Source organism: Anarrhichthys ocellatus, unplaced genomic scaffold (genome assembly GCF_004355925.1).
Source record: "Anarrhichthys ocellatus isolate YVR2014 unplaced genomic scaffold, GSC_Weel_1.0 scaffold30, whole genome shotgun sequence".
Classification (NCBI taxonomy): domain Eukaryota; kingdom Metazoa; phylum Chordata; class Actinopteri; order Perciformes; family Anarhichadidae; genus Anarrhichthys; species Anarrhichthys ocellatus.
This window is the reverse complement of record NW_022280060.1, coordinates 1044632-1065423: the sequence shown is the minus strand read 5'-3', so window position 1 is coordinate 1065423 and position 20792 is coordinate 1044632. Positions and strand designations below refer to the sequence as shown.

The 20792-nt window shown below is 39.9% G+C and overlaps 1 protein-coding gene across 3 annotated transcripts in view; it reads left to right on the top strand.

Moving 5' to 3' along the window:
* pex5la (peroxisomal biogenesis factor 5-like a) overlaps positions 1–20792 on the top strand; it is an 80124-nt gene that overhangs the window by 15224 nt on the left and 44108 nt on the right. For 2 of the 3 annotated variants that reach the window (XM_031864221.1, XM_031864219.1), the window contains exon 2: positions 20535–20639. The exons of the other annotated variant lie outside the window; for it this stretch is intronic. In XM_031864221.1, coding sequence (XP_031720081.1) covers positions 20535–20639 — 105 coding nt within the window. The remainder of the gene's footprint in view (positions 1–20534; positions 20640–20792) is intronic. 3 annotated transcript variants of the gene reach the window in all.

Sequence of the window (20792 nt, the reverse complement as noted above, 5' to 3'; positions counted from 1 at the left end):
CCCATTCTAGATGACCAGTAAATTTGTCCTTTGATGATGAACTACTCAGATTTGATTTGAGCTAGAAGTCAGACATTTATATGAGGAAAGCTACAGTAGCTTCATCAGAAATAACCACTCAAGTGTACTCGAGTAACCCAGCACGGGGAAAAAAATCATACAAAACTTATTTTCGGCATTGATGAAGGCAGCTCTTTACACTGATTGGTTGGTCACAAGATGTTTCCAGTCTGTCATTATCAAAAGCGTCGTGTTTAAGGGTTGAAAGCCAAATCAAGCAGGTCTCATGTCTGAAGTAAATGGCCATAACAACTCCATGACAAAAATAAGAAACTGAAAAGAGCTTGTTTCAGTCTTCAGTTATAAAAACAGGGATCAAAATTGCCCACACACCTCGAAGCTATTGTGAAATCTGCTATCGACTGTTCAATGATCTGGCACAAAGCCAGTCTCAGCTCTGAACTTGTGGATGTTGTGCTGAGGAATCCTTGCCCTGTGTCCTCAGTGAATATCTGTTCCCATGCAGAAAACATCCTTCACGCTGATTCATGCAAGCACCTAATAATTACAGATCACCGAGTGAACCCGTGCGTTTGGTTAAAGGACATCCTCTGACGTCATGTTCCTCCTCTGTTTTAGTGAATGAAGAGGAAGGACTTAGAATAGCAAATTGATGTTACAACTCCTTTATAAAAAGCTATGAAGCAGCTCAGCATGTCAACCTGATTCCTTTGTCAGGAACTCGACGAATTGTTACTGTTCACGCACGTCCCACAGTAATCTGGCATGGAAGGGCGTCGGTAGGAGTGGGACTGTATGTGTGTTTGCCAAAGGGTGAGATTATAATAGATTACCCTAATTACATGTGATGCTAATGGTCTGCTTTGTGCTAATTCATTGTTTGACGATGAATGAATAGTGCTATGTTGGCTATCTAGACTGGCTGCTGCTTAGTTTTAAAAAGAGTAGGCGTCAAAGACAAACATTTTGAGCATCTAAATCTAATTTAAAAGCTGTCAGGACAACAGCAAATGAAACAGAGTGAGCCAGTGTGCAGGGAAATTAGAAATAGCTGCCATCAGTATCTCACCTTGCACAGTTGCTCTGCATGAATGGCCATGGTCTCCTGAAAATCTGTTTTTGTGATGTTCGGCTTAGTGCTCGAAGTCATATCGGGACATCAGTCTTCTTCTAATAAAGGGCCCAGCGAGAAAATCCAGCCTGGTCTGATTTTTGCCAAAGGATAGAAGTAGTGAAATACTGGCGCTGCTTTTTGATGCCTCCTTTTCTTGCAATAAATGGCGTTAGACCCCATTGACCCTTGATCACAGTTTGATTTACTGTCACAACTTTCAAAGGGGATTACTGCAGATTTAAAGTAAAGACTCTTAAAACATTTAATCTGAGCAATGAGATGCCAAGACTGAACAGTGACACATCACCTCTACGTTTTGGCTTCGTGACAGACAGAGATTCATGGCTGTGTATTGCAAGTGTGTCAGCCCTGCACGTCAGTGATGCCGTGTTGAGTTAGACGGCATGCTGCCTCCATTGAGATCAATGATACTGTGAGAGGACATTTATCTGGATCATGGATTCCTTGTGATTGTGGTGAACGGGTAATGAGCTGCCTGTGGGCGTCTCTCTCTCTTTGTCACTGTTTCTCTTTATCATACACACACACACACACACACACACACACACACAGAGACATACTGAAAGAGAATAAATTCCAGTCCATTGTAAAGCATTCTCACAATAGAGAGCCATATATAACAGCTGGCGGTTCCCATTTAGGGCATGCTCCTCTCTGTGGGTCATACTTCAGTTTGATAGATTTGTACTATTACAATGTGATGATCACATTAGAGCCATTAGATGGTTGACTGCACCCTTTCTCAAAAATGAAATGACTGCATGCCTTTCAGGTACAGTGTCATTGTAAGAAAGTCCCCAAATTCATTCAGTTCATTGTGTCCATACAAACAAGCTATAACAGAGAAGCAGCTCTTCATTTAAACACCTGAAAAGTTCCACTCTCAGCTGAACAACCCGCTTTGGACTCGCTGCACTTGTCCAGTAAAGGCTTTTAAAACATCAGCAGCAACCACAAATGACTCGCTAAGTGCACAAGGGCTGCTTAATGGTCCCTCTGGATGTGCCTTTACATTAAGTTTGCATAACGTATGGAGCTTTGGCTTCTTCTTGAAACTTAACAATTATAAACTTAGTAATTATACTCTTAAACGTTTCTAAGATGATGGATTGCAGTGTTATTCCTCTCTGAATTAGTGAGATATTTTACTGTTAAGTTAACATTTCTCATGAAAGCTCATATTCAGCATATTCAGCTCAGTTCATGAGATAAATTGAGTTAACTACTGTTTAATTAAAGGCCCTGCGCCCACAGTCACTGCAAGTCCACATAACTAATGCTGTTGCTCAATAAGCGCTGCAACAGTGGCTTCCAAAAACCTGTAATTTATATTAGCTTTGTATTTTTTTCTTCTGGTGAAAATTGGTTCTATACAAATCAAGTATGTGTATTTCAGAAAAGACGCTGTGTTTGTGTTTGAAGACAATGTGTGTTACAGAGGAAATGCAGGGATCTTTATTTTTATTAAGAAAGAAAGTTTGAGAAGCTGATGCTGGCAGTCTGAGGTTTAACTCTGCCTTGTGTTTCTTTGGTTAAATGAATAGCTTTTTAAATGTTTGCTTAATCACTTGGATCTTTCTGTGCAGAGGAAGTCCAAAAAACTTCCTGGTTCAGTTTCACTGATAACAGTATTATCCCAAGTAGGCGCTGATCCAGATAGTGTTCTTTAGACATAATGCCGGAATGGAACAAACTGTCAGTTCACTTTGGAGTACATTTACTTACGATGCAAAGAAACGCCACAATTGTTTGCCACAATTTTGAAGCTGCCAACATTTGTGTTTGTCATTTTGAGGAATTACTGAAATTATGTAATAAATCTTGTAAAAAAGAATCTTACCATATTAATGAAAGCACATCATAATGAATTGATCTTCCATGACTGTCCGATGAATGATTGCATTACTGTCATATCCTCAAGTAGTCAGATCTTTTTATGATATGTAAATGGATGCATCTGAAGAGCCTTCATTTCCTCTCACAGCATGGGTTAGCTTCCTCAAACAATAAGCCGTTACTGGCAGCCTATCTTGTTTACGCAGCAGGACCTCAATCCATTCCAGTGAAGGACCGGTGAACGAGAGGCAGGCTGGCTGACAGCAGGGAGGTGGGTTTGGGTGTCAGGGCCTTCATAGTGTGACACCGTACTAATCAGGGTGCGGGTGGGCATGTGTAACAGGGGACCTACACTTGACCTGGGGTTGCTTGTCAATGCATAAACAGTGAAAGTCTGACTCCTGACTTTTAATCATGTCTTCTTGATCTGAATCAGATCTGACCATCTGGGCGTCGTACACACATTATATATTACTTGACAACCTTTTGCAGCTCTAATGGAAGTTGATTTTTGGATTGTCTGTTGGTGTTGTCGGGTCTGTAATCAACAAGCCATACTGACAAGCCGGAAAAACCTTGCTCAGCTATTTGCAATTAGGATATGGATTGGATTTTGATCAGAGCTGACTGGCATGTAAGACAACATCTAAAAAGGAGGCTCAGAAATTGGTCATGATCAGCAGGCTGGGAGGTTGATGTGGTGCTGACGCATGCACATTAATGACCCGTCCCCTCCTTCTCCCTACAATTTTCTATTTCTGCAGCTGCTGCTTTCAAAGGCTTTAATTGGGCAAAGTCGCTCAAGGTAACAAGGGTCTCACGGGCCTGTGTCTGGGCAACCTGATTACTGTGTGTGTGTGTGTGTGTGTGTGTGCAACGGTTGGGTAAAGGTCCCTCCAATGGGGCACTGAAGTCAACTGGGAGGACATGCAATTGCTTGTGGTATAAGCCAAAGCTTTGCTTTGATTAAAGTTGCTGTATATGAAATTGGGAGGATTTCTATTTCCTCTCAACAGCTCTCAACATTGCGACGGCTGTGTCGGAGGCTTGCAGCTAACAATGCTAACAGCACTAACAGTGCAAACTACGGCTAAAGTAATGACAGCGCTAATAGTGGAACCGGGGGTGGGTGGTACACGCTTCCACGACAACGCCGTTGGTTGGAACGGTGTTACTAGCTGTAACCCCCATATGAGCTCAGTGCAGAGCGGTGGCCATGTAGCTAGCCATCGTGGCATGCTCACATGTACAAACATGCACTAAGCGCATGGGCGGTGGGCCCAGCTGTGACATCAAAGCAAGGAGAAGCTTGCATAACAACACAAACAGAAGCAGAGCAACTTCCATCTCTTCTCAGGTAGACATTACTCCACTATATATCTTTACATAGCAACTAGTTGTTTGTTTTGAACAATACTTCTGATTTTAGTGGTCCTCTGATAATTATTCTAGCGCTACCATGACGTTAACATTTATGTTTTTAATTGAAAACTACTGGGTGGATTTTACAGGAAATTTTGTTGGTACAATCATGTCTATTAGTTAAAAACTTCAGGTTGTCCAACATTTTGGTTTATGAACAAATACTTTCAAAACGAATAACATTCCGTCAGCCTCAGCTGCACTTTGTGTTTTGCGCTAATTAGCATATGTTAACCAGCTAGCTCAGCAAGCTAAACTAAGATGATTTGGTCAGTCTGAGCATGCTAGCAATGCTGATGTTAGCATTTAGCTCAAAGCATCACTGTGCCAAATGGACCCTCACAGAGCTGTTAGCATGACTGTACTCTCTCTCTCTCGCTCTCTGTGTCTCTCTCTCTCTCTCTCTCTCTCTCGCTCTCTGTGTCTCTCTCTCTCTCTCTCTCTCTCTCGCTCTCTGTGTCTCTCTCTCTCTCTCTCTCCAAAATTAGCTCTGTCTAGGGTCTATTTCAGTACCACAGAAACCTAATACAGTACAGAGAAATGAGTGGGCCTGGATTAAATTGCAAGTATCAAAATAATAAAAGCCAATTTTCTAGTTTAAGTAAACTCATTAGAAGTCCGCTCTGACAATAGCTCTTAACTTGCACAATATGGTCGATTCTTTTCCTCCTGTCCACCTCTCAGCTATGTAATGGAAAGGCAGCTGGACCAGCATCCCCTAATGTAGGTGGCTAATTAAATCAAACGCATCTTGATGGGCTGAAATAGTACTGCATGAAGAAGACAGAAAGCCACGTTTTGCAATTAAAGCACTCAGGGGCAGACAGATGCCAATTAGCCGTTTGTACGACAGCGCTTTACAAAGCACAATGATACAAACACTTCTACAGAGAGAAAGACAGTGCAGTCGTCCGGATCTAGGCCACATGGAGGCTTGAAGTGAGAGCCGGGTGTACAGCAATAATGTAATGCCATTTTCCAGGCAGCCACTAGTAATCAGGTTACTGTACTCTCCTGCTCAATGCACGGAGGGGATCCTCCTTTTTATTGCCATCCCTCATCATTAGCAGCTGCAAGCTGCAAGTTTCGACACAGCTATAATGTAAGTAATGGCTTGGGCTGGCTCTGCAAAAAGGGCTGAGTGTCCTCTTTCTCCACAGTTTTGTCTTAATAGGCAGGTAATGGTGAAAGAGGAAATTGGCCAATGGGCTCTGGAGAGGGCTTTTGTTCCGTCAGGACATGAGGAGTAATCAAAGGGGAGGGAGTTAAAGTAGAAGCAGAAGCTGAGTTCTGCGTGAGTGTTACCGCCCAGCTATCATCACCTGCCTTCATTTTTCAATCCTACTCTCTTTTTCGCCATCATGGCCACCCCTAATATCTCTCAGAGTCACTCTCAGATAATGTATGTGTGATATCTGTATATATGTATATATATTGTTAAGGGCAATGTTTATTCTAAATGTATTTGCAAAGTGTTGACTGAAAGCCTGTTTAATTTGTATTCAAATCCATATGTCACTGCAATATCTGACTTTAATAACTACAGCATGATTCACGTTTTATGGGTATGTTCAGGCACTTAAAGCGTTTGGTTAAGGTTAGTGAAAGATTTTGGATTGAAGACAGGGTTGCAAACAATTCTAAAATAAAATGCAAACATTAAGTAATAAGACACACCTAACATTTTCTACTTGCAAAACTATCTCAGAATAAACATGAGGAAAAGTGTGGAACGTCGGCTGAAACTTGTGTCCTCTGTTGTAGTTCAGCGATCTTTCAGCGTTGCTCTGTTCTCCCCTCATTCTTCTCCCTCGTAGATTAATTATAGTGGGAGATGTGCAGCAGCACTTCAGCAGCGGTGACGACACAGCACTCTTACAAAACTATAATGTCAGCTTCTTTTATTACCGTCCAGCCGGTGGCTCTGCAGCTGATGGAGGAATTACAACTCAAAGTTCAGCAGTGACAGAAGCCCTGCAGGTATTACTGCAGCTCTCGGCACCGATGAGAGAAATGTACGAGTCAGCGGCAGGTAATGGGAGTTGGACTCAAGCAAGTTATTTTTAAAACAAACGAGTGCAATTAGAGGGACTATGTGACGTTTACTGATTTAAAAATGATTTTCTTTGATTACAGCAGCATGGGATTGGTCTAATGTCAGGATGAATTAATTCATTTGTTCCTTTATTTTGTCCTCTCAGGTCATATCCGTCCATCTGACTCCTAGCTATCAAATCAGATAGAGGAGTTTCCTCTGTTTGATTTCGTACTCATGACAGATGTAATCTGAGATCTACATTCTACTTGATTTAAATCAATCTGGTTTCAAGAAACATCTTTCCACTGAAACTGCACTGCTTTCACCCTGAGGATAGCAAGAAGGGATGCCCAGTTATTAGTTCTCATATTGCCAAATCCTCCTGTCCAAACTATACATCTTTGGTACAGCAATGCTCTGGTTTGAATCCTACTACTCTCAACATACACCACTTCCCTTGACCCACTTATCCGCTCACAAAAATACTTGAAAACACCAAATAATAAAATACGTGAAAACAAGATACCTATTCTTTGAGGTGTTCGGGGCAAGTGTGATGTTTAACATGAAACAAGCCGACACTCATCAGTGTTAGCCGACAGAGTGCACTGATCAGCAAATTCACATGAGGAATTGATGAGTTGCCGGTATTCCACAAATTAGCGACATCCTTCAGTAGCTCACAGATGGCTCATGTGCTCCTGAGCGCTGGACTGTAGCTACTGTACAAAGAATGATTAAGGAGAGAACTGACTCACTGCTATTTGCTGAAATGGAGACTTACAGTAATGTCAAACCTTGCTGTCAGGTCATTTGGGCTTCTGGGAAATTAACAATAAAGTATAATAATAACACTGCATAAGCCAGTGCCCCCTTTCATTTAGTGTTGCCATTATTTAGAGGAAGAAATGAGCTCATTTGATCTTATGTTAAGAGTAGGTTGCACACTGGCTAAACACATTCTAGTTTCAAAAACATACATGTCTCCATGTGTTCTCCCTCCACCACTCAACCAATCCTTTACTGTAAATTAATCCTTTTTTATTTCTTAGTAAGTTGGAGGTACTGAAATGTACTTATATTTTCTATTGCATAAATTTGGCAGCAGGTCTTACTACTGAGCATTAAGTGTTTATCTTCCTATCTCAGTCCACGATTACTATACTTCTCTCCATGTCATGGAAGACTTTTTTACTTTTTAATGCTGTGGTTCATGTAGAGACAACCTTTTGTTCCACTGCTGGCCGCAAACATCGTGTTTTGTCTTGTTACTGGTGTCTACATTGTTTCCCCATCAAAAATAAACTTGTTTTCTGAGCCAGAATTTCCTGAAATTCACGGTCAGGTCATGGTCCACAACAGTAGCTGAATTCACACTTACATTATTTTTACAGATAAAACGATCAAATTTGCTCAGGGTTCAAGTACAAAAAAGGAAAAACCACAATAACCGAACAGGGTTTTATTTGACCCTTCAATTTCCATTTACAGTTTCCGCTAACTTTCCTTCCACTTCTCGTGGGTTTTACAGATGAAGCGATGAGGGTGTCTTTGGCCTTGGCCATAACCATGAGCACATTGATGACAGAACGAACACTACATGAGGCTGCAGCAGTATAGTGGCAGAGTAAGGTCAGGTTGGAGAGCATCAGAGTGAAGGGTCCAGATGGCAGCAGGGAAAGAGCAGCGGATGAATCAGCTTTGTTTTGTAAAGAACAAGCAGCGAACGTGCACAGCTACAGTACCAGGTTGTACAGCTGGCATCCTTCAAGGACTGATCTCAGGTTAGAGAGATAAGACCATTGGAAATGGGATCTTTTGTTGTTGCAAGCGGTTTAGAATGTGTTAAATTGGATAGCACATGTCTTGACTGGCACGATATTCTTCTTGTTTCATGCCTTAACATTTCAGCTCCATTGAAAAGTTCTCTCAGGTCTAAATTGATGAACTTGTCAATCTTTGCCTGTGTGGGCTCAATTGCGAAGACATTTCAGCTGGCATCTGGGCTCCAATCGCATTAAACCACCAATTCCCACCGTCTTTTAAGGTTAATACCATTCTATTGTGGCAAAATAAGGGAATTAACACAGTTAAGGACTTATACATAGTCAATATATTTGAACAACTTGTATCCAAATTTGAAATATCCCAAAAACTTATTTTTAGATATTAGCTGGCCAGGGACTCGGCTCGTAAGAAACTAAATCTTTCCCCTAATGTCTAAATAGCGTTCTGTTAATATAATACTTTCGATTGGTTGTAAAAGCATTATTTTTTTCAGGTTCCACCAGAACAGGATGATCAGTGCTGCGAGCTGTGGATGGACTTCACTTCACTTCACTCAGCTTTACAATTCAATCTCACTCCAGTGTTGACAGACATTAGGAGTAATATATAGAGTCCAAAGTAAGAATCAATCTTCTCCTGCGAAGAGTGGAAGTCAAAACAATGCCTATCATTAGGTGCCGCGGTAACACAACTTTAATTAAGGGGCAAAGAGGAACGCAGAGCACGTTGAGAGAATAGTAAACACAGCGTAGTGCATCTGAGTGTAAGAGTGTGTTAACACAAGCTTGTGAATGCGAAAAACATGACACATGCCCAATTAGTAAGACGAAAGTGAACAGAAATGCAACTCAAGCGCGGCACATGGATTCCAGAAATGTGGATTATTTTTTAGATATTAGCATTATTAAATACCATGCATATGAATGCTACCAGCCTCTAATTGTTTCCTCATGAAACGAGACATCATAAGTGACAAAATACACATTTACCAACAGTTTAATTAGTTTTAAATCCCATTATATTCCCCACACATGGCCTACATGTACTGTAACTCCAGCCAGAGTGTTAAATCTGTGTATGTGCTCTATAATAGTAGCCTAAGTTATACAATATTAAAAAATGTTAATACATGCAGTTATAATGAGAAATGGGAACGCATTATCCACTACTCAGAGTGCTCAACCAAGCACACTACAAACCTCAGCAAAATCCTTGTGTTTTTCTTGCCAAATCGGATTCTCGTTAATGAAATATTTAACTGCCAAAAAACATCTCATGTGAGCACTCCAAGTGGGAGGAGCCCAAAGCTGTCTGTGATGAAAACTGAAGGTCACATTTAACACCTGTGCTTACACTTCCTTAGCCGTTTCTCCCAGAAGTCAACTAGAGTTTTCAGCCAAGTGGATACAGTGTCCAGTGTGTGCGCATACATATTAATGAGTAAAACACACATCGAGAGTCGAGTTCTTGCATAGCCTGAGTTGAAATTGACATGCTTTTTACATGCTCTGTGATCCAGTGTTAATGTTTCATGAGCAGCAGTCTGCGTTTCATGTTTCAACATGAGTCTACAGTATCTACAGGCTGGAGGGTTTAGTGTCATGTTGGCCATCAGCAGTATTATTTTTTTTTTATGTGCACCTGTTTCAGTCATGTCACCTGACCTTTGACCAACAGTGATATCTCGACCAAAGACCAAAGGTGCCTTTGAAATGTTATCCCCCATACAGTGGAGCAGTGTCATTTTCTGATTCACTTCTTAAAGCACATTTCATACAAGTAGAATTTACAGCATATCCTGTATTTTTTTTTGTGCTGCACCAAATTTCATGTATTCTTTGGTTCTCGAGCTTTTGACTTGAGTCTTCTTGCCCATGTTGGCTTAAAGGTTAAGAGTTAAGGGTTAAGCAAACTTAATCTGCTGATGAAGACCATGTGACACAGTCAAGAATTAACTGTCAATGTCAACAAATACTATCGACATATACTTTTTTATACAGTATATCTATTTAAATGCTCAAGGTCCATGCATTAATGCACAGAAACATAATATCAAGTTAACATATAAGTGACAATACGTTTTTTAGATGTGCAGATGTCGATTGATTTTCTGAACGATCCCACTGATTGATTCAGACCGACATCGTCTATCAATGGTGGCAGTGGAATCATATTGTATTGATATTATTGCTGATTTATTACTGTTTTGTATAGCTGTATTGTCAAAGTACATGATTTCAAGAATGCTGCAGTTAATACCAACACTATTGCATTGTAATCCCATTTTAAAAACAGCTTTGTCGTGTGTTTGGATGCATATTGTGTATTGTATTAGGTATCAATATCAAAAACACAATGGAACATTGCAGCCAATATAATAATAATTTCAACCATGTCACTCTTGGGAATCTTATTTGACTGAGTTGCTCTCCTTACAGAGTATATGACAATGTGACAAATGTGAGCTCACAAATCTGCAATATTGGATTAAAATGTTGAATGCTACACATCATTCATTTCAATTTCAATTCAATTTTAATTGTATAACCTAATTTTACAAATCCCAAATTTGCCTCAGGGCTAGATATGATTGATGGAGAAAGATCAATATAGGGTGATTAATATTGAAAAGTGATTGATGGAGAAAGATCAATATAGGGTGATTAATATTGAAAAGTGATTGAAGGAGAGCTTATTGTAGACAAACAGTGATGCCATTTGAAGTCTTACTTTGCATGTAGGACTGGGGAGATCTCACGATCAGAGGGCGATACTTTGCATTCATTTGTCATTTTTAGTTCAGCGGCTCCAGCGTTCAATCAGACAGTTTTCAGGGCCAATCATTAATTTATATTACGTTGTGTGCTGTTGAATTTCTTGGCAGATTCAGCAAGTGGAAAAGACAAAGTGATAGGAAATGTGATTGTTGCCTTGTTTTATCTCTAAAAGAGATTAATTGTTAAATTATGTAAATCCGAGTTCAAGTTGAAGTCAGCCATGAAGACACATTTTGAAATGTGTTAAATCTTCATGTGATCTAAAATGCACGACAATAATATTTAAACTAAGAAAGGATCTAACGCTACACCAGACATCCAATTAAAATGAATGGGTTTTTTTGTCATTTTATTTCATGTTATTTTTGTTCCTGTCCTGAAACTACTGTCCTTAGGTAAACTGTTAAATTCCTAATTTCTGCTAACGACTGGATCCAAAATAACCCTTTTACATTGACAACAAGGTATTATCATATTAAAGAGTATTTTATTATTATATTGGGTCTCATAATCTCTGATTCCCTTTTCTTGAGTGAACAAACTGAGAAAGATTCAACATCTTTTGGCTCTAATAAAAGCATTAATAGTTACAAGGTTTTCAGCACCAGATAGTCGGTGATGGTCAGATCTACTCAAAGTGAACTGCACAGCACACTGCTCTACAGTATGTGATACCAGCTCTGCTGTACAAGTGACACCTTATTTTACTGTTTCTTTTCGTTTTCCTCCTTAAATACTTTTTTTTTAATTACTTAAGAAATGAAGATGTGCATTTATTTTCTTTTGTAACTAAGTGAAACTTATATAAAGTAGTGCGAGTAGTTATTAGCCATCAAGACATCTGATTCTTCTACAGAAAAAAATAAAAGATGTTCAACACTTTCAGAAGAGATTTTCTTTTCTTTCTTTTTTTAACAATGTCGCAGTATGCGAGGATGTTTCCACTTCCATTTTCTTTTTTTCTGATGGCCTGAGGTTCAAACTGGCAACCATGTAGAGTAACATCAGCATGCAGAGTAAGCTCACAGCTACAGCTTCCTCTGTGTGCTAAAGCCTTACATCCTTACGCATCATCTCTTCCAAGAGTTCCCTCAAGGAACCTTTTTGTAAGAGATGAAAACATTAGGAGGCAAGTACTGAGTTGAGTTCAGGCTCTCATACACTGGAAATGTCCCGACTGTAAGGCTGTGATTGCATCTTCATAATCTCCCAGTGTTATAGACCGCGACAGTTGTACACCAACCATTGCTGAATATCAACTTGAAACTGTATATTTTTATGATTAGAAACATGTTTCCTTTTAGATGTTTACCACTCTAGGCGAGTTGAGTGGTTAACCACACCTGCCACAATAAAGCTTAACAGCCTGTTTGTATACAGTATATGGGTTTGGTTATCAATTTAAACCTGAAGCCTGATGAAGAAACAATTGTGATGACAATGTTGTCTTTTTTAAATACAATTGTGAAGATAAATTTGTGAGTCTTACCCCTACATATAATGTGCATATCCCGGTTGTCAGTGTTAAAACCGTCCAGCAGCAGACAGTGGTGTGCTAGCACTCTTTTACACCTCCTGCCAATCATTGCATCGGCAGCTCAGCTATAGCGAACAGTAGCTCAGCAAGGTGATCTTAATGGTGTGAACTCAGAGCTATAGGCACGGGGTTTTTTTGGGCCGTAATAGTCTGGCACACAGTAGACGACCTGATGCCTTTGCACTGATTTCTATTTAAGCCGTATTTGCTCAGCTGTCCTTGGGAGCGGCAGCCTGTAAACACATCAGGGACTGTTTTCCACCATATATCCCCATTATAAGGCATTACAGTCCTCTGCCTTTCCCAGAGTGTCACTTCATTTCTGTGAAAGCCCCGCCATGGAACATCCTCTTCACAATGACATATATTCCGTTGTGCTGCACTGAAATTAGGTTTACATGGAACCGATGCAATAGTTATTTCCGTGTACTTGATTCTAATAGGGGACATTTATTGTAGATGGTTCATAAATTGGGGACTGCATACAAGATATACAGGTATATTGTCGGATCTGCCTTAAGTTATAAAAAGTAGTTTGCCGTAGTTAAAAGTATCTTTTTCTCACCAGCTTGTCTGTGGATTTAATTTTTTTATTTTTGGTCCTATTAAGAGTGAGAGTGTGCATCCTTCTGACATTCACCGCAGAGCAAGGTTGAACAGTATTTCGACAAAATCCTTAGTGTATTTTTAAGATGTTACATATGATAGCAGGATGTTTGGGTTTCCACATGAGGACAAAAACTGAAACTCAAAAAACACAACTTGGATTGAAAAGTAACAGCCCTCCGTAATCTAAATAAATCAATGCTGACTGCAACGAACTTTCTATGTTGTTTCTACATTAGTGAGAGTTGTAAAGATGCTCAAATGGTTCTAATTCTGCCACTTAATGATACGATTACAGTGTTGTGGTGTTAAAACTAGACCACAATCAAATAAATTATTCAGATGAATAATTTGTATCATTGTTAACAAGCGAACTATTCTGAGGTCATGGTACAGAATCAAGGAAATGTACAGAATCAGTGAGCTGCAGGGAGCATGTGACACCATGGATATTGGGTTTAATCAAACCAAGAATAAACTGTTTAAGTTATATCATCTTAATACAATTCAATACTGTTTCTATACTGAAAGGGCAACCAGCTGTGGGTTCGGCTTTTTCAGTATTTCCTTATGTCTGTCTTCCAATTCCAATTCTGTTTGTGTCTTAGTTCCACAAGATCAGTATCCCCTCTGTGACACCCGAACAAGCTAAAGCCAACTATAAAAAGTATTTGTCTTGGGTCTAATTGACAGCTGCAGAAATGTAGCCACGGGGTGGATTTCAGCAAATCATCTGAAACTGCTTTTGTTGACAGAGGGATTCAAAGCGTCACCAACCGAAGCTTAAATCCACACAGATTTGTCTGTCGCAGTACCATTGGAGACATTACTGACAGGCAAACACTTTTACACAGATCACCAGCTGAGCACTGCTGTCCAAGCAATCTGTGAGTGAAAATCTGTGCAAACGAAATAAGCTGCAGTCACTTTAAAGTGACTGCAGAGTTGAAGACAAAGAGGATGCGGAAGTGATTTGGCTTTTGGCCAAATACATTTTATGCATTTATTTACATAAAATGTCTAAATCTATTATTTGAATCAAAGCAGCAACCATATAGTGTAATCTCACTTTGTCTAAATCAATTTATACCAGTTACTTTAAATACATATCTTAAAGGAATAGTTCGGCCTTTTGGGGAAAAGACTTCCTCCCTCTCTTGCTGAAAATTAGATAAGAAGATAGATAACACTATCAATATTTTTATCGAATTAGTATATTTCCCAAAATGTCACTATTCCTTCAACCCAATGCAAAAATTAGGGAAATTATGAAGGATTATGAGTCTGCTGTTGTTTGTGTAAATTCCCATGTTACACTTTTTGATTGGTTCTGGAAAACAATCCAAATGGAAGTAATTAACTAAATTTGACTGCCTCTGGCACTGTGATAAATATGTTGCTATGCTACATTATGGGGCATTAAGATGACATTGTATGCACGCAACAAACAATTGAAAACTGACAACTTTGCTGTTGCCGCCGATGCCTCTAATTAGTTCTGTGGCCTGAATTGATCTTCTGTTCTGGATAAATTAATGTAACCAACGAATCAGAAAACTGATTAGCGGTGAGAAATAAATCCACCATGCTGATTTCCAGGGTTAAAATCATGTTCACATCAGAATAATTGCAATTAAATAAGATAATTTTGCCACGAGCACAAAATAACATTGCTTCACCAACCAAAACGTGTCTGTGATCCTGAATGTGCCTTTACACTAATTTAAGCTTTGGGAGTTAGACCATGTCTAGTGCTTTGACATGTTTATTTGGCTGACAATGACTTAATGGCATATTCTTCAAGTCTTTACAAACCACTCACTACCTGCATCCTCAGGAGATGAGACTTGGCGTTGAGGGCAGTTATTTGAACTGGAAGGTTCCCTCGGCTGCAGACTGTAATCCCGGACGTGATTTGTGTTGCCATCATCAATGAAACTTTGACGTGACACTGCTGCAAAGACTACCACTGTACAGGGCAATAGTTTCAAACAGTGATGGAGCAGCTGTAATCAACATCAAGCTGCAGTTTTTAAGCGACGTATTAGGTCTGCTGCCACCAAACCACATTCATTATAAGAAGTAATCTCCATAAAGTTGATGAAAGTCATCAACGTCAGCAATAAAAGACCCAGGGTAACGTTTAGAGGTGTTAGCCTAGCTTATCAGGAGTATTAGCACTATTGGAAATCAGCTATTGGCTTTAATAACTGGAGTGTTCAGGATCCCATAACCTCAGTACCAGAGTGACTGGCCACAGTTTGAGAGTGTGTGTGTGTGTGTGTGTGTCTGTGTGTGTGTTTCTATGTGCATGTGTTCCGTGTCAGTAGAAATGCTAATACAATGCTTTTTTCGGTGCCTGATTGAGACTTCAAACAAGGTTGTAGTTGAGGAGATCTGGTGGCGTACTGCAATTTTGGTGCTTGTTTAAGCAAACCATGGCACTCTCTCTTTTGTGCCTGCTCACTTAGTGGCCATCATTGCAGCTCTTAATGAGTCGTGCCTGACCTTTTCAGCTTGTAATCCCTTGAAGCAAATCACTGTGGCAACCACTCGCCACTGGTTGCATTTGTGTACCAGTTGTGACAAGTTTGAGTTATTAAAAAAAAAAGGCCTGAAACATCATTTTATCCAATCACTACGATTTCTTACCTTGCTAATCATCTTGCTACCCCAAAGATTTGACTTCCTCAACCCGGATGCTGGGCCCTGTGCTCTAAACAAACAGTGTAGAAACACATATTTTGTCCAATATGTCCAAGAAATGTAAGTGTATTATTAATGCTGAGTCCCACTTATGATGCTGTGGTTTACTCATTATTTTCCATTGTTTATGGGCTCAATACAAACAGGGGCGTTCCACATATTTTCCTCTCAAGTACTTGTAGAGTATATGTGCTCGTCTCTGACTGTGATCAATATTCCATCTACAGAGAGGCATCCCAGCTGTTGTTTGATGCATTTCTCTGAAGCTAAGAGCGAATCATGCGAGAGGTGAGAGGCTAAAGGCCTGCCAGGGGCGCTGAGAGACACATCAAAAAACTACACTGCATTAACACACCCAGCTGCTTCTGTAGCATCGGGCAAACCCCGCCAGCAGATTGTGCTCCAGGTTCTGACCATTCTTTGTAAACAGTGGGGAATTGATGTTATTCAACATTCATACCTGAATATTAATATTGCATGAGTGAGATTAGATAAACAAATATCTATTCTCTTGCAGATGTGTCTTTTTGTCCTCCTGTCTACAACCAGTTCTTTATATCGGTATATTTTTCCCTACCTGCTCTGAAATAGATCTTGTAGATAAGTATCTCCTGGTATATCACGCAGGACTTAAATGTCACCAGTTTACCACCATAAACCGGATCAACAGAAAGGTTTTGAGTAGTTGGTATTCCCACATGAAATCCATCTTTTACATGAAGAAGAATTGGGCTACTGTAAAGTTTATTAAGTGGTTTATATTCCCACAAAAATCTCAATCCACTTCAACCACGACTTTTAAATACAACATATCGCTTATGGAAGTTGAATGTATAATTGGAAATATTTACTGACAAATAGATTATGTGCCACCACACTGAGCCACAGTACAGGATCCGACCACATGTGTTCCCCCTTTTATCTCAACATTAAGGTCACAGTATGTTACAGTAACGCTCTTTTCGTGGGTCCATCTGAAAAGGATGGTCCCGTGTCCAGCGACCGGTTTTGACCTGCAACCTTGAGTTCAGACATTTAAAAAAACATTTAAAGTGTTTCATCTCTAAAGAGGTTGAGTAAAGAACTTCTTTTACTTGTATAGAAACAATGATCCATGAAATTCGTATTATTCTATTACTGTCTTGTGAATGTCACAGAAGATGGTACAATACAGCCAGTCTGCATGAAGAATTTAATTTTACTCATCATTAGTCGGAGCAACCATGCCTCCCTTGCATGGGATGAATTGCCCTGTAATTTTACACCGCTACAGTTTATTAATACTGTTGACTGTTTTAGTCTGTTTTTCAATGTAAATGCTCAGACAAAGAATTACATAATAGGCATGAAAACATGAAAATTAGTGCAGGTGCCACAGCTTGATGTAATATAAGTTTACACAAAAAATCTGCTATTCATGTAAAGCACTCTGTAGAAACTGCTTCATGTGGACATCAAAGCTCCTCAATGTTGGTCTCAAACACACTCGCATTGAATGCAGGTAGTCTTTGATGTAAAGCGGGTACTAGACCCTTTTTAAAACCAGGTCATGAGCCCTGGGGTTATTGACATCTACTGTTTGTCTGGATTAGAAAAGGTCATCACTTGAACAAATAGAAGAAGCCAGCAACGTTTTGCATTCAATGTCTGACAATGGCTTTACTCTACAAAACAATGTTCTGGGTTTAGAAGTTCATCAGGAAGCAAAGTCACTGCTTCAGCAAGAAAGCACATTGCAGTTCTTTATGAAGACCATTTCTAAGAATAAATGCAACTTATTGCACGTGGAACAAACTCTCTCCAGACTCACTACCACTGATTCTTATGAAATTCATAAAGCTGTTCAGTCCTACCTATGAGAACACCTGCGTCACTTTCCAGTAGATGTATTAGTTTGGAGTGATGAACAAGCTGTGGTGGCTGGGAGATTGTTAATTGATTTTCTGAGCCACGTAAACAGCAACATTTATGTCCTCTGCCTCCAACCGCACCTAATAATTAGGTTAAACTGTTTGCATAATGCTGCAGTCAATCGCATCTGTTGTAGATATGTTTATTTTAATTTGATCTTCCAGAACAGGCCCACAGTGACCAAATCTATAATCAGACGCTGCTGTTTTAGGACAGGAAACTATTTACGGAAAACATTTTACAGCTGTTTCATTCAACTCAGACACTGAAATCGGATCTTGATGTTAAATAAAACTATTAATTCATACTACTGTCTTTGCAAGTCTCACGCTTGGTATGAAGAAAGCCTAAAGTCTCCTTATTTTGAGCACGTAATTATCTTATTGTCAGGGTTTCAAACAGCAAAAACAAGTTTAAAAATAAATAAATAAATAAAAGTTACAGTATCAGGTTCTCGATTACTGCCTACGGCAGTGTACTGCTAAATAAATCCGTAATAATTCCTAGAAAAATAAGATCCAGTTTTGCAAAAGTTGACACCAAACAACACAGCAGGCAAGCCAAGACTGTAAGCAATACAAACCGAGTGTGTGCCGGGTGAAACACATCCTAGACACTGTTGGCTAACACAACACCTGCACATACGGCACAGAGGGAACGTTCATCGCTTTTTCAAATTGCATCCATTGCCATTCAGAAAAACAAACTAAAAACAAATGTTTAGAGCTTTTCTGAATCATCTCCTGCCACGTGAATGCTGCTTTGCGGCTGGTGTCGTCTTGGCAAAGGATGTTGTTCATTTATACTGAGTGAGACCGAGCTAGAGTGTGGGCGCAGGTGGCTTTTGGGACTTTATTAGGAGCATTAGGATTTCAAGGGAACTCCCCCCAGGCGCGGCAAATGCATTTTGTTACATGATCATCTGAGGAAATCAGTGGAAGAAATGCCCAATTCAATTTTCTGGCAAGTGGAAATGTGAAAAGCCCTAAAAAAGATCCAGCTAAAAGGCTTTCAGTGGGCTTCATGTGCAGTCTGAAGAGGCAGCATGTACGAGTCTACAAAACGTAGAAACTGAAAGTGATGAACAGCAGTTTCATCTCTCTCACTGGTCAGCAAATTTAATTGCAAGAGGATGAGCTCTTTTCTGATGAAATGTGTGTCATAAAATGATTAATAGCGAACAGTATATTCTGTCTTCTGGCTATGGGTAAAATGCGAAGTGAATAAATGTCTGAGGCTGGCCGTGTCTAACATAAAGCCGAGGTGAAAAGGATGACAATAGGCTGGCAAAATCTATTTGACCTCTTGTGTAATCAATTTTTACTGTTATGTAATGTGGCCTTGGCAATTAAAGCTTAAAGCGATGAGGGGCTGTGGGTGGTAGACGGAGGGCGGGGCAGTTTGTGTGTGTCAGAGGGTAAGTTTGGGAATTGTAAAGGTCACATTACTTTGTAGTTGTGGACTAACACTGTCATCATATCACTACTGTTGACTAAAAACCTTATACAGTAGAGCAGCAGTTCGCAATGGGGGATCATTTTGATAATGCAGCTGCCTTTGAACAAAAAGTAACAAGAAGTTATTGTCAAATATATACGTTTGAAAGATAAAAAAAATAGAAGTTTTAAGGGCGTCTAATTAGTACTTAAAGTAAGAGGTCCGTATTCATATTACAACAGTAATGCTACCTAAATATGTGGCAATGAGGTATGTTTAGAAAATACGCTTTCACTTTCACATTTTTATTGGGTGCGTTTGTATTCAGAGTAGTTTTACAAGTACGAGTACAGGAGCGCAGTATCGGGCCTGATACCCGATACTGCTATCGATGGATCCCTAGTTTTGGTACACGTATACTTGGCCAAAGCCCAAAGTATAACTGCAATGTGTGCTGAAAACCATCCCTTCATCACCCACTCCCAAAAAATACATTTCAGTTTCAGGTATGATCACTGGTATGAAATGTTCTGTGATCATTAGAAACTTAAGGTACCCATTGGTGTTTTCACGAATCAAAACAATGTCCGCATTCAGTGCTACCAACCAAAACGCCACTTGGCTTTGCAAAACTGTCATTGATTTTATTTATGTTTACTTGCTAGCAACCTACTTCTTCCGGTTTGCTGGTACGCGAGTCTTAGGGCTGTACCGCCACCCGTAGATTAGTGGACATGTATATCGCATCACTCATGTTACTACAAGCAGTCATCAACTCAACAGGGTACATTTAACAAGCGAGCAGTATTAGCTCCTCTTCCTGAGTACTGTCTGCAGTTCATCACATGACTTTTCGGTACTCAAGTTTGAACCTTTCACTGACCTCTATGTTGTGATTCCAACATGTCTAATGTAGCTTTGAGGAGTACAACCCGACAAGCATTACACCGGTCAGCTGCCCAGTACACATGGGCATTCATCTGATACACTGTACATCATTCTTAGTAAATAATGTGGTCTGTGTAATGAGCTCTGTATGATATTCTGTCATCATAAGTACTTGATAAGTACTGCTGTGGACGACCATGCTCATCACCGTCTACAGTCAACCCTCTACATTGTGCAGTGACCCTCTTTTCATTGCCATAGTCTTGTGGAAATGTCTTCAGTTGATGTGTTGTTACCGTAGACAGTTACCCGCACAGTATTTCCATCATCATAAGGTAAAGTCTTTGTCTGTAAGATGCCCCGGACGGGGGCAAAAAGCACTGAGTTGTCAAACTGTCCTGACACAAGTCATTGTTGATTTCACTGTTGTAGGGGAAAGACTCTAGGGCTGCAGATAAGACTGTTGCCATGGTCCTGAAGGAGATACCAAGTAAGGCGTCATCAGAAGGGAAGCCCCTCCTCACAGTGACTACCAAGGTGGGCAGAACCATTTCAGAAAACCCCTCGCCCCCCTGTGTTAGTCATGCTGAACAATAGCAAAGCTTTGAGTGTCCTATAACTGACCTCCACTGTCTACTAACTCATTTCTTAAGCTTTTTGACTGTTGTATCTAACAAAGACGCAACAAAT